Raw genomic sequence first — 24,632 nt, forward strand, 5'->3', positions numbered from 1 at the left:
CTAAAATCTTCTTCTTTTGCGGAGTGAGCTAGTCAAAGAGATTTGAAACATATGGATTACATATACATTGATTTAGGTGAAAGGAACCCTATTCTAGGGGTCAAAAGTCTGGTGGCCCCCTTTCCTGTCTACTCATATAAGTATATAAATATAAAAAGAATGGGCCCAAGAACTGAAACTTGGTCAGTACCATAAGAGATACAGGGCGGGATCGAAAATTTCCAAGGGATACAACTGGTGTCTGCCAGAAATATATGACCAAAACCAGGACAATAACACCCATGTCGTTATTGTCTTCACCTGTGTCTAGTTTAGTTCCATGTATATGTATTCCTGTGTTTCCCTAGTCCCTTGTGGGTTATTCATTCTATTGTGGTTTGTTCGGCTTTGTGGATATTCTGTTATCGCTGTTTTGGTATTTCCCGTCTCCGTTGTTTTCTGTCAGTTCTTGTTTCCCTGCCTTGTTCGTTTTATTCTGTGTTATCATGCCGTTGTATTTGTCATATTTGGATGGCTCTCTGGTTACGACTCCTGCCTGCCCTGTTGACCACGATTATGGAATTCCCCTTATTAAATCTTGCTCCTCTCAGTGTTTGTGTCTGCGTCCTCACTCTACAGCACGTTGCGTTACAGAATAACCCACCTCACAAGTACACAGCGAGGGAGCAAGACTCTGGTAAGTTCAATCGCTGTAATGAGTTGTTAGCTGGTTCAATTCAGTTTAACTCTCCGATATTACAGCGCGAACGAACCAGAGACAGGAATTCCCCTTGCGCTGTGGGTACAAGGGTACATGCGCTGATAAGCGCTATGTGTCTGCCCGACTTGGTAAACACTACAGGGAAGAACGACCTGTAGTGCAAGATTTGGGCAGGCGGAATGAAAGTGCAGACAAGCGTTGGCTTGACTCTCAGTTGGCTTTCAAAAGCGATTGTGAACTCCCACTGCCTCCGACAAGGCTGAGTCACAATGAAAGCCACAGGGAAGTGGTTGTGTCTTTATGTTCTTCCAGGTGCAGACCAGACCGGGGAAGGAAGACCACGCCCCGAAAGGGGAGCCCTGCGCCACAGCGTATCATGTGGTCTGTGCCTACCCCGAGGAAGATCTTCCTCCTCTGATCCTGCCAGCCTCTCCCCTAGAGACCCCAAAGAATTTTTTGGGGGGAGTAGTGGCCACTCTCCGCCCCAGCCCGAAGACGTCAACCCGGTGGTCCCGCCCCCGAGGACATCTCGTCGCTTCAGTGTCCTGTTCCTGCGACCCGGAGGGGGTCATCCACGCTTCCTGTTCCCGCGACCTAAAAGGGGTCAACCACGCCGGCTCCTGTTCCTGCGACCCGGAAGGCCACTGTATCAAGAGAGTGCCGCCATTGACAGGTAAAGGGAGAAACATAAAGAGGTAAACATTAGGAGGAGACAAAAAAATATGACCACAGATTATTCTCACAACAGGACAACAGTCTGTGTGCACGCAAAAAATCCCCATAGCACATACAAGCAAGTAGAGTAGGCTTGTGAAGTAGAGAGAGGCATGATTCATTCAGATGGGGAGGGGGGAGCCAGAGGCCCGGTTTTTGTGTCAAATCTTGCAGTGGAATGCGAGAGCCATCTCTGACAGTCTATGTGTGGGGGTAGGAGTAAGTAACCAAGACAACGACCTTCTGGGAGAATTTTGTTTGTGCGCCAATGCAGATAAACAGGAATGAGGAATTTAGCAAAGAGCCCGTCCTTATGAGCACATGGAACCCCTCTTTAAGTCCACGGTCTCCCAACTGATCCAACTTCACACGTAGAGCAATGTTACCATCCATGATTGACTCCAAGCTTTTACTAACAGTCACAGTCTGCGTTCCAACAGCTCTACCCATCGCATAAATCATGTTGGGCAATTTCCATGGGCGTTTGATAACTGACCCCACTCTTTTAATTTCCCGATACACCAGAGCAACACCTAATCCAATTAGCAGAACCCCAGCAATCAAAGTTCCGAATAAACACGTCCTCAACATCTTCCAGGGAGAGATGCGCAAGACACATTATGCCACGTACCCCCTGAGTCAAACAAATATCCAGCTGAGAATGTTTCGTCTGGACATGTAGGTTTTCCCGCACCATGACTCCTCGTGGAAAAAATAGTGTGCGTTGAGAGACCACTTGATCAAATCCATTTTCTTTGTTGAAATTCGAAGAGCAGTGTCAGGGTACTGAGAAGAGACATAGAAGCTAAGCAAAAACCAGAGAAGGGCAGGAGCAAGAGAAAGTGTGACCGTCTCTCGTGAAAGCCATAAGAAGTGAGAGGTAAATGAGGGAAATCGAGATGGTAGAACAAACAAAATTCAACATATGTCCTCGACAATGAGTAGCAGTGATTACTTGCTGAGTATCCACTGAATACACAATATCAAACTGGTGTAGAGATCAAAACAGTGTAGTAGACTTAAGAATATATTCTACATGTGAAGGTGTGGAGAACCCAAGAACCCTTTTCTTTTTTGGAAAATTAAACTATGCATTAAATGACTGCTTTACGTTCCCTGAACACAAAAATATCCACTTTTCAGTTTTAACCTTTTATTCCCTAATTTAGGATGGAGGTGAAGAAGAGGAAGAGAATGAGAGCGGAACCTAAGATCAGGATGTGGAAGTTAAAGGATGAGGACTGTGGTGTAAAATACAGGGATGAGGTGAGGCAGGTACTGGGTAATGGTGGTGGTGTTCTGGATACCTGGGATGAGACTTCAAACGCTATGAGGGATGTGGCTAGGAAGGTACTTGGTGTGACCTCAGGACAGAGGAAGATAGACAAGGAGTTGTGGTGGTGGACTGAGGAAGTTCAGGAAAGTTTGAGAGGAAAGCGGTTGACTAAAAAGAATTGGGATTTCCAGTGAGATGAAGAAAGTAGACAGAGGTACAATGAGATGTGTTGTAAGGCAAAGAGAGCAGTGGCAGAAGCTAAAGAGAAGGCATATAGCAAGCTGTATGAGAAGTTGGACACTAAGGAAGGGGAAAAGGATCTGTACAGATTGGCCAGACAGAGAAACCGTGATGGGCAGGATGTGCAGCAGGTTAGGATGATAAAGGATAAAGGTGGTAATGTGTTGTCTGGTGAGGAAAGTGTCTTGGGAAGGTGGAAGGAGTATTTTGAGGAACTGATTAATTAAGAGAATGAAAGGGAAAGAAGGTTAGAAGAGGTAGAGGTTGTGAATCAGGAAGTGCCCCAGGTGAGCAAGGAGGAAGTAAGGGCGGCAACCCAGTAGTGTCACTCAGCCCCCTTATAATGACCTGGGTTCTTTGGACACCTATGTAAGGCCCTATGTTAAAAATCTTGGCATGATAATGGATTTTAAATTGGATAAACAGATTAATTCTGTTATCAAATCCAGTTTCTTTCAACTGAGGCTTTTAACTAAGGTTAAACCATTTTTTATCTTTCCATGATTTTGAGAAGGTAATGCATGTGTTTATTTCATCCAGACTTGATTCTGTAATGGGCTTTATGCTGGTGTTGGCCAGGTTTCTATCTCACGGCTACAGTTGGTTTAGAATGCTGCTGTTCATCTTTTAACAAAAACACGAAAACGAGAACACATTTCACCTATATTAGCTTCTCTTCATTGGCTTCCTGTCCATTTTAGAATTGAGTTTAAGATTTTGCTTTTTGTGTATGAGTCACTGAATGGTTTAGCTCCTACTTACCTCTCTGAGCTTTTGCAGTCATATATTCCATCTAGGTCACTCAGATCTGCTGGTGGTCCCTAAATCTAGATTGAAGCACAGGGGCGATCGTGCCTTTGCAGTTTTAGCTCCCAAATTACGGAATCAATTGCCATTACACGTTAGAAGTGCCCCTACATTGTTGGTTTTTAAATCCCGACTTAAATCTTATTTTTATTCTTTGGCTTTTTAATGAAACTAAGACTTATTGTGGTTTGTATATTTGTCTGTTTTCTGTGTGTCTTATCTTTTAATTGCTGGACAGCACTTTGTTCAACATTCCGTTGTCTGAAACGTGCTTTATAAATAAAATTGACATTGACATTGTAATTCGGAGAATGAAGTGTGGTAAGGCAGTTGGACCAGTGGAGGCATGGAAATGTTTGGGAGAGACAGCAGTGGAGTTTTTGACTGGGTTATTTAACAGAATCTTCGAAGGTCAGAAGATGCTTGATGAGTGGAGATGAAGCATAATGGTGCCGATGTTCAAGAATAAGGGCGACGTTCAGAGCTGTAGTAATTACAGGGGAATAAAGTTGATCAGTCACAGCCTGAAAATCTTGGAAAGAGTAGTGGAAGCTAGGCTTAGAGGAGAGGTAGAGATCTGTGAGCAGCAGTATGGTTTCATGCCAGCTAAGTGCACCACAGATGCTATGTTTGCTTTGAGAGTGTTAATGGAGAAGTATAGGGAAGGACAGAAGGAGTTACATTGTGTGTTTGTTGACTTAGAGAAAGCTTATGATAGAGTACCGAGACAGGAGCTGTGGTATTGTATGAGGAATCAGGAGTAGCAGTATGTGAGGGTGGTGCAGGATATGTATGAGAACAGTGTGACAGCAGTGAGATGTGTGGTAGGAATGACAGACGGGTTTAAAGTGGGGTTAGGACTACATCAGGGATCAGCCCTGAGTCCCTTCCTGTTAGCAATTGTCATGGACAGACTGACGGACGAGGTTAGGCAGGAGTCCCCTTGGACTATGATCTTTGCTGATGACATTGTGATCTGTAGTGAGAGTAGGGAGCAGGTGGTGGTGAGCTTGGAAAGATATGCTTTGGAGAGTAGGGGAATAAAAGTGAGCAGGAGTAAAACAGAGTACATGTGTGTGAATTGGAGTGCAGATGGTGGACGGACAGGTCCAGTTACAAGGAGTTGATTTGGTGATGGTTGACGAGTTTATCTAATTAGGGTCGAGGGTACAGAGTAATGGAGGAAGTGAAAGAGAGGTAAAGAAGAGAGTGCAGGCAGGGTGGTGTGGAAGGCATAAAGTGTCTGGGGTGATCTGTGATAGAAGGGTGTCGGCTAGAATGAAAGGAAAGATCTATAGGACAGTAGTGAGACCTGCTATGTTGTATGGACTGGAGACAGTGGCACTGACAAAGAGACAGGTGAAGAAGATAGAGGTGTCTGAGATGGAAGATGTTGAGATTCTCATTTGGATTGATGACGAAAGATGGGATCAGAAATGAGTTTATTAGAGGATCAGAACATGTAGCATGTGACAGAAATTATTGATTAGATCATGTTTAGTTATTATAAGAGATCATTATGAACTTTATGATTTAGTACATGTCCATTCTGACTAAGCAGAAGGACTACAATAATGAAGTAGTGTGATTCAGTGTAACCATGTTAAGTTCATATTATGCATATGTGTACTATACTGTGACCCATGTCAGGGAGAGTGCTGAGGGTAAGAGCACTCTGTTAACTGGTAGTCACTAGGCTACTAGTCTTGGGTCATTTAGCTTTCTCTGTGTTCAACTGATACATCAGTTGCTTCCGCTAACTCTAGGGAAGTCCATATTAGGAGATACACACATGTGAGACAAAGTAGCCTGCTGGGCGTCTATGTTTTGGAACATGCTGTGCTAAAGATAACCTGCTTGTTAGAACTGTTGAATTGTGTTTAAGATTGTATATAAGCAGGGGGAGCGCCCCCCTGCCTTCAGAGTTGTCATGCTTGAATGAGACTCTCATGTCTGTGTCTGTCTTGTGTCTGTCTTTGTCCTATTTATATATATTTATATTTTTGTAATAAATTAATAATTTATTCACGTCTGAGTCCTCATCCATTTCCAGAAAATTTCCATGACACATGTTTTGGAGATAAAGTTAGAGAAGCGAGATTGAGATGGTTTGGACATGTACAGAGGAGGGAGGAGAGGTATATTGGTAAAAGGGTCTTGAGGATGGAACTTCCAGGCAAGAGGAGGAGAGGTAGACCAAAGAGGAGGTTTATGGATGCAGTGGTAGAGGATATGAGGGTGGCTGGTGTGTCAGTGGAGGACACTCAGGACAGGGCCAGATGGGGAGGAGTTTGATTAGCTGTGGAAACCCCTAAACGGGAATTGCCGAAAGAAGAAGAAGGTTATTTAATTTAAGATTAGGGCCAAATATGACCCATTGGGATTTAGGCCTATCAATTTATTGAATTGCAATAACAAACACTGTCAATGCAAACTATTTTAAATTTAGGAAAACAATCAGTCTACCTCCCAAATACATTTAACAATGTTTTTTGCTTTATTTGTTGCACATTAAAATGTGAAATGTGAAAAAAATGTGAAAAAATTAGAACTGAATTTCAAATGTACAAATATACTTTGGCCAATGGAAACGGGAACGCAAGGCCAAAATCACAACTGGAAAAAACTAACACTATGGGTTTTTGCTTATTCAAAAATATGTTCTGCTAGAGAGAGGAACTCACAATAGACATTCTAGTAGTCTTTGAAACTATTTCTCTCTTTATTGACGCAGAGAGGAACTGCACATTTTTCACAGTTCATTTCAGTTTAAAGGTTCTTGCACACAGCACATCAACGGTGATTTTCCTCCTTGACAGACCTGTTATGCCCCAGCGATAAGTTGTTTGATTTTGTAACTAAGTTGTTTCGTTACTATGACGATAAAGCAGAGACGTATTCGGGGTAGTAAGAAGTAGCGTTTGTTATGCTCCTGTCATGGTCAGTTGTGTGTTCATCCTGCCTGCAGCCATAGCTCAAACTTTCTCTCCCTCCTTGCTAAGGCATTGTCTGTGAGTACAACCTATATATTGCTTGTATGTAGACTAGTTATACCCTGTGTTCGCTAGCATCTTTATGCATAACTAGTTACGTAGTCATGCTATGCTGCTCATCCATATGCTATGTTGACGTGTATGCTGATTGAAACGTCTCGTTGTAATTGTTACAGTTTCACAAGATTCTCACTAAACTTCATGGAAAGAATTATCCGTGTCCTGGAGTTTTTTTGAGAGTGTTTAAACTGATTGGAATCCAGCCCATGACAGTGAAAAGACAGCAATACAGCTACGAGGGACGCGAGGATAGCCATAGCGTGGAGCTAATTAGTATCAGAAATACGCGACTAACCTTCAGCTTCCAGACAGCTTCACGTTAGCCCGCTCCTCTCGATAACGATTAGCGCAACCATCGGGATGTCACAACGCAGCGACAGTAGTAAACAAGCTAGAGATGATCGGTCTGAGTCAGCACGCTCAACGAGCAGCCGCTCATCCACTAAGTCGTCTAGAACAACGGTGAGCATGGCTGTGGCAATGGCACAGGCTAAAGCCGAGGCGGCGCAAGCTAGAGCAGCACATGCAGAAAGGGAAATCCAGCTTAAGGTAGAGCAAGCACGCATACAAGCTAACCTAGAAGCATTGAACGAGGAGAAAGAGAAAGATGCTGCTATAGCAGAAGCGAACACTTTGGCAGCCGGTTTGCAAGATATGGGGTTTGAAGTACGAAGCGAGATTAAAAGTGTGCCCTATCAAGCTGTTAAAGACCAACGCACCGCCGCATTCGTAGCCGACCAAGCCAGCTCGCGTAGGGAGGATGCATTCGCCGCAGCAGAATACGATGCCGTTTCACCCTCTTCTCATTCTGCTTGCTCGGGTATGGCCAACGCTATGCCTTCGGCGACGCGGGTGTTCATGATGAACCAAGCCGCCGCCTCTGAAGCTGTTACTGCACACCAGGTGCGTCAAGGTTCGCATGCAAGCGGAGCACCTCCCCAACCGTTTCTCTACTCCGCTCCAGCACCGCAGCTTTGTGGAGCTTCTCCACAACGCCGTTTCAAAAAAGAGCCTTCGATTCCGTTTGATCCACTATTCCAGAGGACGCAATACGGAGCTAGCCACGACCGTTCTACGACTACAGCAGACTTCATTAGGTATCTAGCCCGCAACCAGCTGGTGACTTCAGGTCTCACCAAATACGATGACCAGCCCGTGAACTACTGGGCCTGGAAGGGGTCATTCCAAAACGCTATCAGTGAGTTAGAGCTGCACGCTGCAGAAGAGCTCGACCTTCTGATAAAGTACCTAGGAAAGGAATCAGCAGAACAGGTAAGGAGGATTAGGACGGTTAACATCGGGAGTCCGCCAATTGGCCTGCGTATGGCATGGGAGCGCCTTGACGAGATGTACGGTTCGCCTGAAGCCGTTGAACAGGCTCTCTTCAGCAAATTAGAAAGCTTTCCGAAGGTCACGGCGAAAGATCCCCAGAAGCTTAGGGATTTGGCCGACCTTTTAGCGGAGCTACAAGCCGCCAAGCAGGATGGATATTTAGCAGGTTTGCTTTATTTGGACACTTCAAGGGGAATTAGGCCTATTATAGAGAAACTCCCATACAACCTCCAGGAAAAATGGCTGTACTACGGGACGAAATACAAGCGTGAAAACATGGTCAGTTTCCCACCGTTTTCTGCGCTAGTGGATTTCATCTCCATGGAAGCAAAGGCTCGCACAGATCCAAGTTTTAGCTTCTTCGTGCAGGCTTCGACTGAGAAGAAGGGCAACTGGGAGAGGCCTACAAAGACGTCTGTGTACACACAGAAAACGCAAGTTTCAGCGACAGCCAAGTCTGAGCTCAGAGAGCGAATTGATCCAAACAAACTCTGTCCTCTGCATAGGAAGCCGCACCCTCTGAAGAAATGCAGGGGCTTCCGAGAGAAAAGCATTGAGGAACGCAAACAGCTCTTGAGAGATCACTACATCTGCTTTCGCTGTTGCTCATCCACAGAACATCTCGCCAAGAATTGTGAGGCGGAGGTAGAATGCACAGAGTGTGGGAGCACCACTCATGCTTCAGCACTGCACCCTAAGCCCTTCACTCAGAAGCCTAAGTCTTCTACCCCCTATACAGCGGACGGCGGGGAGCAAGATGAAGCAGAGAGTCAAGAAGTCAAGTCTTCGTGCACGCAGGTATGTGGAGAAGGCTTGAGTGCTAGAACATGTGCCAAGATTTGTTTGGTTAGCGTGTTCCCGAATGGATGCAAAGAGAAGGCCAAGAGAATGTACGCTATACTGGATGAGCAGAGTAACCGATTACTCGTACGGTCAGAGTTCTTTGACACCTTCCAGATATCTGCATGCTCTTTCTCGTACACGCTCACGACGTGTGCAGGCCTGACTGAGATGGAAGGGAGAAGAGCTCGAGGCTTCACTGTAGAATCAGTGAGTGAGGGAGTGAGTATTCCACTGCCTACGCTCCTCGAGTGCAACCAAATTCCCAATGTCCGTACAGAAATTCCTACGCCAGACGCCGCCTATCATCATCCTCATCTTAAACGTATCGCCAAGAAGATACCACCTTTGGACCCAGAGGCCAAGATACTCTTGTTGCTGGGCAGAGACATCTTGCGGGTGCATAAGGTCCGCGAGCAGATAAGTGGCCCAGGGGATGCACCATTCGCCCAGAGGCTTGACCTAGGTTGGGTTGTTGTCGGTGACGTGTGCCTTAGAGGTGCGCACAGATCGATGGAGGTAAGGAGTTGGAAGACAGCTATCCTGGAGAATGGACGTACAAGTTACCTTCAGCCATGCGGTAACAAGGTCAGTGTGAAAGAGAAGTTTCATCTGGGACATTCTCAGCAGCGTGACTCAATGGCTACCTTTGCGCGTAGCTTAAGCTCATCAGTTGGAGACCGCCTGGGGCAGACCGTCTTTGCTCAAACATCTGACGATCATAGACTTGCTCCGTCCAGAGAGGATTTAGAGTTCCTTGAGCTGATGGAGACCGAATGCTATCAGGACAGCTCAAATAGTTGGGTTGCGCCTCTACCTTTCCGGACTCCGAGACGGCAGCTGCCTAACAATAGACAGCAGGCTCTTGACCGCCTCATCTCACTTCAGCGCTCACTGGAGAAGCGGCCGCAAATGAAAGTGGATTTCTTGAAGTTTATGGAAAAGATGCTCAAGAAAGCACACGCAGAAGTTGCTCCACCACTGAGGCCGGGACAAGAGTGCTGGTACCTGCCTTTGTTTGGCGTGTACCATCCGCGGAAGCCGGATAAGATCCGTGTGGTCTTCGACAGCAGCGCGTCAAGTGAAGGAGTGTCGCTCAACAATGTCCTGCTCACAGGGCCCGACCTCAACAATAGCCTGCTGGGCGTTCTCATGAGGTTCAGGAAGGAACAGGTAGCGGTCACTGCTGACATTGAACACATGTTCCATTGCTTCATTGTCCGGGAAGACCACAGAGACTTTCTTCGTTTCCTGTGGTTTAAGGATAACAACCCTAATGCTGACATCGTGGACTACAGGATGCGAGTTCACCTCTTTGGCAATAGCCCCTCGCCTGCCGTTGCAGTGTACGGGTTGAGGAGGGCAGCTAGGGAAGCGGAAGCCGATTATGGAAGTGACGCAAGAAGGTTTGTTGAACGTGAATTCTATGTGGACGACGCCTTAAAATCTTTTGCCAGAGAAGAAGAAGCGATCAGTGTTCTTCGACGGGCTCAGAAGATGCTCGCAGCATCCAACCTCAGGCTGCACAAGATCGCATCGAACAGACCAGCAGTCATCAAAGCATTTCCGCATGAAGATTGCTCTAAGGAAGTGGACAGTCTCAGTCTCTTTGCAGATGACACACCCATCCAACGCAGTCTCGGATTGCTTTGGAACATGCTCGCAGACACCTTTATGTTCCGAATTGAGGACGATCAGAAGCCGTTCACTCGCAGGGGAGTGCTTTCGACTGTGAATAGTCTTTATGACCCTCTGGGGTTCCTTGCACCTATCACAGTCAATGGGAGGTTGATGCTTAGAGAACTCACCATGCAAGGAGGAGACTGGGATGCGCCGCTCCCCAGAGACAAAGAGGTAGAGTGGACTGAATGGAAACAGTCGCTTCGGGACTTAGAAGGTCTGCAGATACCACGTCCTTACACACCCCTTTCTACTACGGGTGCGTTGAGTAGAGAACTTTGTGTTTTTGCAGACGCATCAACAAAAGCAATAGCAGCTGTGGCTTACATCAGGATAACGAGTCACCAAGGACAGAGTGGAATCGGATTCGTCTTCGGGAAGGCGAAGTTAGCTCCTCCAGCTGGAGCGACCGTTCCAAGACTCGAGCTCTGTGCCGCTGTGCTTGCGGTCAAGATTGTTGAGATGATAGTCGCGGAGATGGATATCACGTTCGACAGCATCATCTACTACACAGATAGCAAAGTCGTGCTAGGCTACATTTACAACCAATCTAGGAGATTCTATGTCTACGTGCACAACAGAGTCCAGCGTATCCGCCAATCTCCTTGTTTTGGTCAGTGGAGGTACGTCCCAACGCACCTCAACCCAGCTGACATCGGGTCAAGAACGACAACGCCGGCCTTACTGAGCAGCACAGCTTGGCTCAAGGGACCAATCTTTCTTCATAGCACAGCTTCATGCTTGTCTGATTCTCAGGAGACATACGAGATGGTTGAGCCTGACCTTGACTCAGAAGTGCGACCCCAAGTGCTCACAAGCTTCACACACGTCGTTAGAAATGTGATACGCCCACAGCGGTTTGAACGCTTTTCTGACTTCGGAGCTCTTCTTATGGCCATAGCACGTCTCGTTCATGTGGCACGTTCCTTTGCTCGTTCAGCCCAGGATGGATGCCGAGGGTGGCACATTTGTCCTCCTTCAGAAGAAGAGCTGCTGAGAGCCAAGGCGTGTATCGTGAAGAGTGTCCAAAGTGAGTACTATGCGGAAGAACTGACCTGCATTGGTTCAGGAACCAATATCCAACCTTCCAGCAGTCTGTGGAAGCTGCACCCCACATTGGATCAAGACCAACTTCTCAGGGTAGGAGGCCGGATCGAGCAAGCGAGACTGGGCATGAGCGAGTGTCATCCTATTATCATACCTGGCCAGCATCATCTTGCAACCCTGCTTGTGTTGCATTATCATGAAGCGGTGAAACACCAAGGGAGGCATATGACCGAAGGTGCCATCCGAGCGGCAGGGTTCTGGCTGGTAGGCGCTAAACGCCGCATCAGCAGTATGCTCTACAAATGCGTCACTTGTAGGAAGTTGAGAGGAAAGACCGAATGCCAGCAGATGGCAACTCTGCCAGCGGAACGCCTACAAGTTGCACCCCCTTTCACCTACGTAGGTGTGGACGTCTTTGGACCGTGGGACATCGTTGCACGCCGCACGAGAGGAGGAACCGCCAACTCCAAACGCTGGGCCGTGATGTTCTCGTGCATGTGCTCAAGAGCAGTTCACATTGAACTTATCGAAGCAATGAGTTCCAGCAGCTTCATCAATGCTTTGATGAGGTTCTTTGCAATCAGGGGGCCTGCAAGGCAGATACGCTCGGACTGCGGAACCAACTTTGTTGGCGCTTCTCGAGAGTTGAGCATGGACAGAGTCCAGACTTCCACAGCATGGAGAAATTCTTGGAGACTCAAAATTGCACCTGGGTTTTCAACCCACCCCACGCGTCCCATATGGGTGGGGCTTGGGAACGAATGATTGGCATCGCCCGTCGCATACTGGACTGCATGCTGCTCGAACAGAAGAGGTTTCCCTTGACGCACGAGGTCTTGGCTACCCTCATGGCAGAGGTAGCAGCGATCATGAATGCGAGACCTCTCGTCCCAGTGTCATCAGATCCGGAGTCGCCACTCATTCTCACCCCAGCGATGCTTCTAACCCTCAAGACAGGCACTTCACCCCCTCCACCACTGGCCAGCATGGAGGACGCAGCTCTCTTTCGGGAGGAGTGGAAGCGAGTTCAAGGTTTAGCAGACTCCTTTTGGTATAGGTGGAGGCGGGAATACCTTAAGACGCTGCAGCTCAGACATAAGTGGCAAAAGAAACGGCCGAGTCTCCAAGAAGGGGATGTAGTGCTTTTGAAGGATGCTGAAGCGAAGAGAAACCAGTGGCCTATGGGTATTGTCAGGAGAACCTTTCCAGGAGAGGACAAGCTGGTTCGGAAAATCGACGTGGAAGTGATCAAGGATGGAACTAAGAGAACTTTCTTACGCCCTATTACAGAAGTAGTTCTGCTTCTTTCCCCACAGACTGAATCTTCTCATTAGTGTGGGCCTTAGAGTGCCCAGGCGGGGAGTGTTATGCCCCAGCGATAAGTTGTTTGATTTTGTAACTAAGTTGTTTCGTTACTATGACGATAAAGCAGAGACGTATTCGGGGTAGTAAGAAGTAGCGTTTGTTATGCACCTGTCATGGTCAGTTGTGTGTTCATCCTGCCTGCAGCCATAGCTCAAACTTTCTCTCCCTCCTTGCTAAGGCATTGTCTGTGAGTACAACCTATATATTGCTTGTATGTAGACTAGTTATACCCTGTGTTCGCTAGCATCTTTATGCATAACTAGTTACGTAGTCATGCTATGCTGCTCATCCATATGATATGTTGACGTGTATGCTGATTGAAACGTCTCGTTGTAATTGTTACAGTTTCACAAGATTCTCACTAAACTTCATGGAAAGAATTATCCGTGTCCTGGAGTTTTTTTGAGAGTGTTTAAACTGATTGGAATCCAGCCCATGACAAGACCAATGGGCAATTTGTTAAAAACGAACATCTGCACTCTGATAAACTCGAACAAATCTTGGTGGTGGCATGGAGAAAGGGACCAGGAGTTGGTGGCCTATCTAGACAGTTCTTTTTATCAGGTTGCACATCGACATGCGTTTTTTTTTTTTTTTGCACAGTTCTGGTGTAGTAGATTCCCTTTGCCAATAATTTCTCAATGAGAGGCATCAAAGTGAAGAAATTGTCTGCAAAAATCAGGAAATGTACTTTCTCTGCAAGCGATTCACATAGCTTCGTTGGTCTCCACCAATTCCCAACTGACTCTTCCTTTTTTGTTCATTGACACCACCTTTTCCCTGATATATGTCAAAGTCGTGCAGGAGACCAGCAACATCGCAGCATGCCCACACTTTGAATCCCCACGGATTCCTCCCATGTTTTTGGCAAGGAGCTATAGTCAGTGATTGTCTCCAAAATTGTCTCCGAAAAGAATCCAAAAACGATGTCTTTCCAAAGTCGATCCTTTTTTACTTCTTCACTGGCTATTTCATTGTCTACAAAGTGGATGACAGAGAGTAGAAGGTTGAATCAGTTGAGACTCATTATGTCTGCCACAGGCCCATAACGAACTTCACTTTCCCAGTTCTGACATACTCCAGACATTTGAACTAATCCCATTCTGAGATTACAGATACATTCCTAGAACTTAACAATATTTCCCAAACATATCAAGGGAAACAAAGCATTGAAAGTAAAGCAGTGGCATACTAGTATGACTTAACCTGTTCACCTTGAAAGTTTATGTCAGGCAACTCAAAGTCTTTCTTTCGCCACTTGTAAGTTTTGGTGGCTGGATTTGGCTCATTCTGTGAGCTAGCAGTCTTGGCAAACAGCACATCTTCATCACTGGATGAGTCATTGGACAAGTCACTAGCCGGGTTTCCATCCAAACCTTTCGAAAAAATAATGCGCAATTTCCAAGTTTTGGCAGGAAAAAAATGTGAATTAAGCCTTGTTTCCATTCATCACAGTTATGCGAATAAACTTTAGATCACGTGAGAGGACACCAAACAATAGCCACACATAACACGACGGACAATCCTGTCCCGCCATGTTTTAAATCTAATCACATGGTACAGAACCACATGACTTGAGGCATGATATGTCATCATTTATGCGAAAAACCCTTTTCCATCCAGTTTTTCCGAATTTTGGCGATGCCACCTTCTCCTAGTGTAAAAATCTTTTTGTGATATTTGGGGCTTTTTTCGAATTTTGGACTTTTTCCATCCAGCTTTTTTCATGCGCATTTTCAAAATGCGCAAAAACTCGGTGGATGGAAAACCCTCTACTGTCTTGGGAAGAAGATTCACCACCATCTCTTTCATGCAGTTGCAACAACTCATCAGAATTGCTATCACTGTCAAATTCAGGGCCAAATGTCCACATCAGCTTGAAGTTGCTCCAATGCTTGTTTTACAGTGAACTTTTGCTTTCCCTGTCTTGAAAAGGCCATACTTCCTAAAAATAAAGATGTATTTACCATCTTAGTCTGTGCCCCTGTACTACCAAGGTAACATACTAACTAAAGGCACTAATTTATCCTAAAAGAATATAAAACATACTTTTATGCATTGTTCGAGCTATTACTAAACAGATTAACAAAAATACAAAATTGTTACCAATCTCTGATTTGCTGAGAAGCCAAATTAGTGGGTTTGCAGCTCAACAAAACAGAATGTGGGCAGCTGTCTTGTCACTGACACTGTAACTCAGCTCAGTTCAAAATTCACTACATAGGTGTCATTATGCAGGGGTCAGAAGTGGCACTCTTGGGCAATTAACCACACTCCAATTTGACCCTGTGGGTTCTCCAGGGGAAAAACTGAATTTACACATTTGGTAGAATCTATACGAATATTAAAATCACCCAACAACACTACTGACTGAAGTAAGACTCAGACAAAATTCAGACAAAAAATTTTTGGTTCAGACTTTGCTTTACGCGGACGATAGACCAGTAGAATTAGCAATGGTTTGGAACCAGGTACTTTTAGTTTGAGATATTCAAATGTACTAGTGGGTTGAACAGTCAATGTGGGGACCTTAAAGGTGGAGCAATGGATGACAACCAGTAGTGTGCAGCCTAGCAATATGCTGGAATCCAGGGGGTGTAGCTTCATTCAAAGCTCCATACTAATCACCAGTATGTTGCCATGTTTCAGTCAGCAATAGTAAGTCAATATTGTTATCAATTATGCTGTCAGCAAAAACGGCGCTTTGTTATTCAAGGTCTGCACATTGAGTAAAGTGAACTTAGATCTTAGATGTCAACGAGTAACTATTTGAGTCAAAATTTGAGTCAAAATGAGTCAAAATTCAGATATGTTGATAAAACTAAGTGATCCACTGAGCACAGTTATTTAGAAAAGCAGTGCGTTGAACTCTATATACAGGGAATAGATCCATGTCCGGCAGTACAGTAATTCAGAGATGGGATATACCGAGGACCATACCGATGTCGACGAGCTAAGCCCAGCTGCGAGTAATAGTTGAATACACCTGTGTTTCCAATCCTTAAGTTGCAAGAGTTCACTGGAAGTGTTTGAAATTAAGAAGTAACAGTAGCATTTGAAAGCCACTTACAGCCAACCATCTACTCCAATCAGGACAAATACAAGGATACTCAGATGGAATAGAACTGTAGATGCTAAGCCAGCTAAGCTATAGTTAAAGCTAAGCCTAGCTTTAAACCCAGCATACAACCAAAACACAACCAAAGAAATACACCAATGGTGACATTGGTTCACCAGTCACAATGATAAGCATCAGGACAACAATAGGAACACGACACTGCAACAAGCGTGGAAGTGGAAAATTCCTGGAAGCAGGTCAACATCAAGCGGATAGTGAAAACGTGAGCCGATGTTAAGATGGTAGAGGGGTGCATGCATGAGGAAAAATGCCCAGTAAAGCATCAAACAGAGTGAGGAATCACACAGGCATGGTTCATTCAGGAAATAACCAAGCTCCCAACAGCAGTAGAGAAAAGAAGATCTCTGGACATCAGTACACTAGTGAGAAGGCAAAACAGCAGCAGAAAAAAGAGGCCGAACCGTGTTCCTTTGTTATTGTGAGAAGGTCTGCCAAAGTAATCCAGACACTCCGTAGATCCACAAAATGTGACTTAAAACTTGATGAAAAGTTGACCTAAAACTACAACTATAATCACTTAAACTAATACAATTAAATAACAAATTTATATAAAAATGTATAAAAATATGAAGCAAGGCACACAGCGTACTTACAATGGAAGTCAAGAACATAAGGCAGTTTCAATTCATTAAAACATCAGAGTTTATCTTTTAATTAGAGCTTGGATTTCTATAATTAAAATAGTTACTAAATTAAAATAGTTCTTTAAACTGTTTTCTTACTGAGTTTTTTTTATTTAGTTGTTTTAATATGTAAAGTTGGTGAGGCTTGTAGATGCAGGATGCTGAGTAGAGAGTTGAAGTTTTTAAACGTAATGTGGGCGGGAGGTTCGCCTCTGCCTAGTAAAAGGAAATCCCTAACATAGGATGACGAGAAAGTGACTAGATCTAGCAAGAGAGGAGAGATGCCCCAACTCCTGGGCAGGTACACAGGTCAACCAGGTTGAACCAGGCAATAATAACAGCAAAAGAATATTTTAAGACTGTAAAGAAAACGCAACGGGGTGTAGCATACGGTAACACAATGTACACACCCACAGTTCATACTGTATGTTGCTCATCCCCTTAGAGTGGGACGGAAATTCAAACTGCACTGTCACAGTATTGACCTCTAAAGGAAACTTTCTCTCTATGCCCAAACTAACTTCAGAGTTCACAGTAGTGCACTACATAACAATATCACACTCACTCATCAGCCCAATTAAGGAAAAGAGTCTTTGGATTAGGTGACAGGCAAAGTTCAATTACCGGTCTGTAGTAGTGGGGCAGATATTGGAGGATGTCGGTATAGCAGGGTACCTCACTTTAACAGGACCAGAAGGAGAAAGATGTAGAATTGGGACTGTGGGGACTCTCACACGCTCGCTGAAGCTGACGCCATTGTAAGTCTTTTCCCTCCCCCACATCACTGACCACGGGAGGATTCAAAGTACTCATTCCTCTCCTCAGCATGAAACTTAGCTGTAGTTTAGGTGAGCCTCTAGTGAGGTTACTTATATCTCTCTAAATGGGCTCAACGTTGTTTTATGGAAAAAATAAAAATTATGTAGAGTTTATGTGCTGCATGCTGTGACCAGAGAAAGTGGTATGGCCACTCTCGACAATGCGGTCAAACTCTGTCTACACACAAAAAAGTTCCATCACGACTATAGTGGACTGATCTTTTCTCTGTCAATAACGGAATAGCGACTCTTTCGACCAATGTCAGATGGATTTCATTCTGGATTTATAGCGCTAATTCAACACTCACGCTACCATTTCTTCTTTTTCTCTGTCTCCCCTTCCCCTTTTTGCCCTGCCCTCAGCGATAGCCAAAAAGCTGCCCTGTGCTCACGAGCAGGTTCAAAATAAGAGAATAATTTATGTTTCAAAATAAAAAAACTCACATATGTTTTGCATCCCTTACATTAATGTGTCACAGTAGGCCGGGCCAGCCCCACAGGGGAGCCACTCATGTCACATTCGAAACATTCCACAACACAACCACTAGGAAGGCATGTACATCATGAACATGTTGATCTAGGTTCTTGGAAGAAATCAAAATGTAAGCAATGACTTACCCAAATGATTTACCCAGAAATGCCCTCAAGACCTTGTTTATGAACACCTGGAACACCGAGGGCACCATGGCGAGGCCATACAGCAACACAATTCGCAATGGTCTGAGTTGGCACTAAAGGCAGTCTTCCACTCATCCCATTGGCGAATGCGGATGAAGTTGTAGGTGCGGTGTAGATCGAGCTTGGTGAAGTTCCACACCTCCCTCCCTCTTTGTGGTGGTATTTGTGTGGCCTTACTCGAGCTGAAGACGTCACTCAGATCACTGTACTCTGGGGGGGATCTCATGCTTTAGTCTGGCATCCGGGTTCTCCACTGAGGTGGACTGGAGAAGCACTGGCCACTGGATGTGTATTTTCTCACACAGGGGAGACCAACCCACTATACAGTCTGTGTCCCAACTAATCCAAGGGAAAATGATTATTAACAATTCTTAGACATAGAATAAACATATTTCAGATTTTTTGGTGTGAAAGCTGTTTATAAAATATATTAAACTCATAACTGCACAGCGTGAGCCACCAAATAGTTCAGAAATACAATGTTAAAAAAAGCTGCTTTACTATAATTCAGTTATTGGAAAGTTTGGAACAGAGAGCACAGGTATGTGATTAGATGTTTATGTTTTAAGCACTTCATGCATCACATACTATTAGTTATTGACTACATGCTGAATGTGAGGTAACATCTTATTTCCTTTGAGAGCTTACTGAAGTTTGGTTTCTGAGATGTCAAGGCAATATGCAAGCACTGGTTGAGATGTGAGTCGGTGAGTCTATTGCGCTTTTTGTCCTTAATTAGATTCATCACTGAAAACCCCGACTCGCATATGTAGGTGGATCCGAACATTGTCAAAATGTATATAGCGAGTCTTTTAGAGTTCGGATACTGATGAACAGAGTGTGCCCAAAATTCACACAGTCTCTCCTCTCTGAACTTGGCTTTTAAGACATCATTAGCCTGCATCTGGACCAGTTCCAGCTGGAAAACACCCTCATCGATAGCAGGCACAGCGTTTTTTGCCTCTGCTGGGCAGCTCCCGGTGATAGCAATGGCGAACGGGTTGCGCACAAACAGTAGCAGTTGCTGTGGGATTTAGAAGTTGTGAAACCGCGATCTGAAGTTCTCTGACAGATTTTTTAACAGTGCTACCATTCGTGACAGCACAATCCCATTTGTAGGAACATCATGCAGGGTAGGGAAGGGAAGTTTTTTCCCCTCTATGTCCGCCACGAATACGCCCAAGGTTGTCTGAAAAGCGCTCACTTTTTCAAAGAGCTCTCCCACATTCGAATCCCCACCTTGGAGCTGCAGGTTAAGATTGTTCAAGTGATTAGTGATATCACACAGAAATGCAACCAGAGCCACAGATTCCTGATCTTGCATAAACTGAGAGAACTCATCTGCTCATTTGTTTTTTGAATGGAAAGAAATTCTGTGATTTCTTTGCGCAGTGCAAAGAAGCGCTGCAGGACTCGCCCCCTGCTCAGCCATCTGACATCGTTGTGCTTTAGTAGGTCTGAATATTGAGCTTCTTGCTCCTGTAGTAGCATTTTGAAAAGCCGGTGCTGTAAACTTGAAGTTGAGGAAATTTGATTTACAATTTTGATCACTGTGTTCATCACTCCTTTCATTTCACCGGACAGTTTGGCACACAACACCGTCTGGTGAATGATGCAGTGTAGTGAGTTAACTGTGGGGTGGTCTGACATGAGACGTGATGCAAAGCCCCTCTCTCGTCCTATCATAGATGGCCCACCGTCAGTTACAAGGAGGTTGATTTTATCCAGCTCCAGAGAATTATCATCAAAGAAACTTTTCATAGAATTGTACATGGCCTCACCTGTTGTATTGCTCTTGTGGGGCAAAAGGCACAGCAGCTCCTCTTTGAAAAGCTCCCCGTTAAAATATCTCACAAACACGGACAGCTGTGCAGTGTCTGTTGCATCTGTAGACTCGTACACAGCTACTGACAAGTAATCCACACACTTCAGTTCAGCAAGTAAAGCAGAAAAACTGTCCTCATACAAAGTTTCTAGTCTCCGTGCCGCCGTTGAATCCGAAAGCTGAACCTGCTTCACGCGGTTAACAATGTCATCTTGGTGTTTGTCATCGGCAAACAACTCTTCCACGATTCCCAATGTGCACACTTTCACAAGCTCAGCATCCACAAATGGCTTGCCCTTTTTAGTCAGCTCCCAGGTTACACGCAGCGAAGCAGCAGTGGCTTTTTCAGCAGCAGTAGTGGAAGTCGTCAAGATGGTTGATGTGGTAGAATAAGACAACTTTAAGGCCATAATCTTGTCTTTTTGTGCAATGCTACCAACCGGAAAAGCTGCACTGAAGCTAGCATGTTTTGACTCGTAATGGCGCTTAATGTTAACAACTTTACATACAGCAACTGTCTTTTGGCAAATTAAACACAACGGTTTTGCATTGGCATGAGGTGGCAAAATGAATGCAAGCCCATCTGTCCATTTGTTATTAAACTCTCTGTTTTCGACGTCAACTTTTCTCCGATTACTAACCTCACTCATTTTTTTGCCAAGATATTCATTTAAGGACACGTCTTTTCCGCGCAGATCAGCAGTGACTCTTGACCTGCGCAAACTGTTCACTACCTTAAAGGCCCAAATCGCTAGGACCTAAAGGGCCGTGTACAAACTAATGATTCAGAGGACTCGTCTTACAGACAGTTCCCTTTGTGAACACAAGGGGGAATTATTCAGCATTTGTTACACCATAAAAATTTTAATGTGTAAATTATTTGAATTTTGAGCAATTACAAGAAGTGGCCGCGGGCCAGTCACCACCCAATCACGGGCCGGATTTGGCCCGCGGGCCGTGAGATGAGTATGACTGCCCTAGATCAACATGTTCATGATGTGCATACTCTCTTGCGCAATCGTCTGTATTGCAAGCTTGAGAAGTGCGAGTTTAACCTCTCTGAGGTAAGCTTCCTTGGTTACATCATAAGTCAGGTCTCCGTATGCATGCAACAAGGCAAGATGGAGGCAGTGATCGGGTGGAAACAACCCTAGACGCGCCGTGAGCTCCAGCGGTTCCTAGGGTTCGGCAATCTCTACCGGCGTTTCATCCGGTCATTCAGCACCCTGGCTAGGCCCCTCATTGATCTGTTCCATGGAGGGGCCCACCATCTTAAATGGGGCGAAGAGGCTGAAAAGGCCTTCCAGGACGCGAATGCCGGTCCTTATACTGTGCAAGCGTGTATTAATGAGGTCACCTACAGCAGGGTTTTTCAAACTCTGGGTTGCGATCCTTGGATGGGTCGTGAGCCAAAAAAAATGGGTCGCTCAAAAATAAATGTTAATACATTTAATAAATTATTATATTAATGGATTATACTTTTGCGAGTGACCGTAACGCGCGACTGTGCGAACGGCGGAAGCGATTGATCGCGATATGATACTTAAACTCGCCACCCCCCCCAAGTGATCTTCAAAAGTTGGCAACCCTGCGAATATTTTTTTATGTTGGCTGGGTCACGTGAAAAATGATGGACAAAATGTGGGTCACCAGAAAAAAAGTTTGAAAAACACTGACCTACAGGAACGGCATACCATTCCACGTCTTCCACGTCTCTGTGCTGAAACCTGTGATTATTGGGCCCCTTAGTGTAAATGTGTAAATGACCTGTGTAAATGGCGAGGACTCTCCTGGACTCATGCCCATGTCACATTCCACACATTCCACAACACATCATTCCCCGTTTCCAATTCACCTACCTACATGTTAATCACTGGCACCTGTCTCTCATTTGTCTCCCACCTTACTATAGCTCACAGGTCCATCACACCAATGCTGTGCATTCCTTAAGCATAGAGGAGTGAGCCTGCTTGCGAGGTCTTCCTGCCAAGCTGCCAAGTTACGGACTTTGTGGCTTAAGCGCCTGTGACTCTTGCTTAATGTTGTGTGCATGTAGCTTTACTTTGTTTTGAGTGTGATTGTTATTGCTGTGCTATGGACATTAAAAATTCCATGGCACCATAATCCGCGTCTGCTGCTTCTGTCACCCCGTTACATTTTGTTCGTTAATAAATTTAAAAAACAGCAGCGACACAAAGTGAAATCAAGACCGACAAAGACAGCAGACAACACGCACACTTAAATACACTGACAATAACAACACAAGTGCAGCATATAATGAAAATGAGACAAGAGGCAGATGTGGCGAATTACACGAACAACACAGACGAGCACATACACACCAAGATACACACAGAAGTGACCGTATACAGATGCACACAAACACATAGACACGCCGGGAGACAGGGGTCAGGGGCTGTACTGTGATGTAATATTCCACAATGCCTTTTTTAAATAGGATCAATCTGATTTTGACTCTTCATATTTGACTTTTCTTTTTGTATAAAGCATTCTTCTATATCGTATCAGGTATAATAATATACCTCAGTCTCCTTGAAGATGACCTCAGGGGCAGTGACCTTGTTTCTCTTAGCTGCTTCTTTCACTATGGCTTCAGCCTCTTCTATTCTCCCCTGAGAGATCAGCCATCGAGGAGATTCTGGAATGAACCTGTATTTGAAAGGTGTAGAATATATTTTCTAGCATGACAGAAAAATGACAAAGAGTAAGAGATGCCTCTTATCAATATGACACTTATGTTAACCACGATATTAGCACATGGTTATAAATTACTTACACTTACCACCAGAGGGGGATGTAAATAAGACCAGGTAAAGACAGTGCAATTAAAACCATCCTCCAGTTTCGTATTAGAAAGGCAATCAATGGCAGCATCATATACCCAATGGCAAAGAATAAAGAAACTCCCAGAGATGAGTAAAAGACCCTCACAGCCCCAGAGAGGATTTCACTACCTGTTCAGCAGAGCAAGAACATCAAAATTATTCAAACAATAATCCCATGGTTAAACAGTCAGACTTTATAAAGACTGAGTCTGATGTCATAGATCAAGCTGCAGTGTATGATGTTTTGTGTGGTCATTACCTAATACAAATGCTGCCACATAGTTGGAAATCTGCCCCAATCCAACAATGAAAAAGAGAACAGAGAACACCTCCCATGATGGAGAGAAGACTTGGACAAAGGTGAAGAATGTTTGGACCATCATTGTGATGAAAAGGACAGGCTTTCTCCCAAACCTTAATTCAACAGGGAGATTTCAGAAACAGGAAAGTCGTTTGTCATAGGAATGAGAAGCATGTTTTATTTGATATGGATGATAATATGCGCAATTGTACCGATCAGAGATCTGTCCAGAGAAGAAAGATCCACAGAGCACACCGAGGAAGTAAATGGTAGAAGTGAAGGGCTGTTTCCATTCATCGTCACAAACAAGATCAAACTACCAATAGATCAACCAAGATTATATTGGTTGACTTACTCAGACTGTAATTTTGACATATTTTAGGTAACATTTGTATTTTTTTAAACATGTGACTTTTCAGGATTTTTGATATGTTTTAAAAACCAGCTTACCTCTGTAACAATGGTTGATTGATATATGTCTTTGCTGTAGGTCCATCCATCAACACATTTTTCCCAACTGATGTCAGTGAGATTTACATCCTGGGGATTGTAGCCTTGAGCAGAAAGATTTTGTATTACCTCGATCTTGTATCTCCAACATTTATTTAGCTCTTGCTTTCCATTCACCAACTTCATGGGAATACTGGCCTTGATCCACTCGTCAGTCAGATTTGCATCTGGAATTTGACAGTGGTGAGCTGGAATATCAGCCAGAAATATGACAGAGAATGCACTGAATCCATTTGGAACTGTGCTAGTGCACAGAAGAAAGAAGATGATTTGTTGAAACCTGCCCCATTGACCAAGGAATGCCGTTGTTTCTTCATAGTCCTTCATGACTTTTTACATCTGCATTAAAGGTGGTACTGAAACCTGCATACTCTCACATTAGTTTCAACTGTGACATGTGAACACATTGACCATGAAACACAAATGATTCACAGGTCCTGGCTCACATCCAGGTCTATGGCCATAAACTGATATTATGCTCACTAGGGTCAAATTGAATTTCCTCTGCATAAACCATAATATTCTTTTAAATGTTTCACTCTTATATGAATAAAGTCTCAAAGATAACATGATAAGACATGGTAGTTAGGATATTGTTAGATCTAACAATGGAAAGAGAAGTTTATGACAGTGATTTAGTATAATTAACCATCCATGTTCTGTAAATTATTAATTTGAAATACTCATTGTAATGGTGCAACATTGAACAAATTAAAAAAAATTCTCTAAGGATTTGAGTTAATAATGTAACCTCATTTCAACTGGGATAACAACTTGAGAAAAGTTAATGAATATTTTTGTTAGGCAGATTATGTCAGTGGTTTGTGGCACTTTTTTA

At 44.4% G+C, this 24,632-nt stretch overlaps 2 protein-coding genes across 4 annotated transcripts in view; one reads left to right on the top strand and one right to left on the bottom strand.

Annotated features, from left to right (window-relative positions):
• LOC143482000 (organic cation/carnitine transporter 2-like) overlaps positions 1 to 24,183 on the bottom strand; it is a 29,124-nt gene extending 4,941 nt beyond the window's left edge. The window contains exons 1-6 of one of the 3 annotated variants that reach the window (XM_076980243.1): positions 24,079 to 24,183; positions 23,735 to 23,961; positions 23,497 to 23,600; positions 23,243 to 23,397; positions 22,941 to 23,112; positions 22,681 to 22,807 (exon numbers count right to left, since the gene is read on the bottom strand). In XM_076980243.1, the coding sequence (XP_076836358.1) occupies positions 22,681 to 22,807; positions 22,941 to 23,112; positions 23,243 to 23,397; positions 23,497 to 23,600; positions 23,735 to 23,961; positions 24,079 to 24,121 (828 nt within the window). In that variant the 5' untranslated portion in view covers positions 24,122 to 24,183. Of the gene's footprint in view, positions 1 to 22,680; positions 22,808 to 22,940; positions 23,113 to 23,242; positions 23,398 to 23,496; positions 23,601 to 23,734 lie in introns of all 3 variants that reach the window. The other 2 variants (XM_076980244.1, XM_076980242.1) reach the window with 2 other exon arrangements.
• Positions 683 to 5,689, top strand: LOC143482001 (uncharacterized). The gene is made up of 2 exons (XM_076980245.1): positions 683 to 1,373; positions 2,584 to 5,689. The coding sequence occupies exons 1-2, from the start codon at positions 970 to 972 to the stop codon at positions 2,882 to 2,884; spliced, it is 705 nt and encodes a 234-aa protein (XP_076836360.1). The 5' UTR covers positions 683 to 969; the 3' UTR covers positions 2,885 to 5,689.
• Positions 24,184 to 24,632: the final 449 nt, after the last annotated feature.

This window comes from Brachyhypopomus gauderio, chromosome 18 (genome assembly GCF_052324685.1).
Source record: "Brachyhypopomus gauderio isolate BG-103 chromosome 18, BGAUD_0.2, whole genome shotgun sequence".
NCBI lineage: Eukaryota > Metazoa > Chordata > Actinopteri > Gymnotiformes > Hypopomidae > Brachyhypopomus > Brachyhypopomus gauderio.

Coding starts and splice junctions, on each gene's coding strand:
- LOC143482001 (XM_076980245.1), top strand. CDS start 970: ATGAAAGCCACAGGGAAGTGGTTGTGTCTTTATGTTCTTCCAGGTGCA. Junction 1,374..2,583: donor GAGAGTGCCGCCATTGACAG/GTAAAGGGAGAA, acceptor TCCCTAATTTAG/GATGGAGGTGAAGAAGAGGA.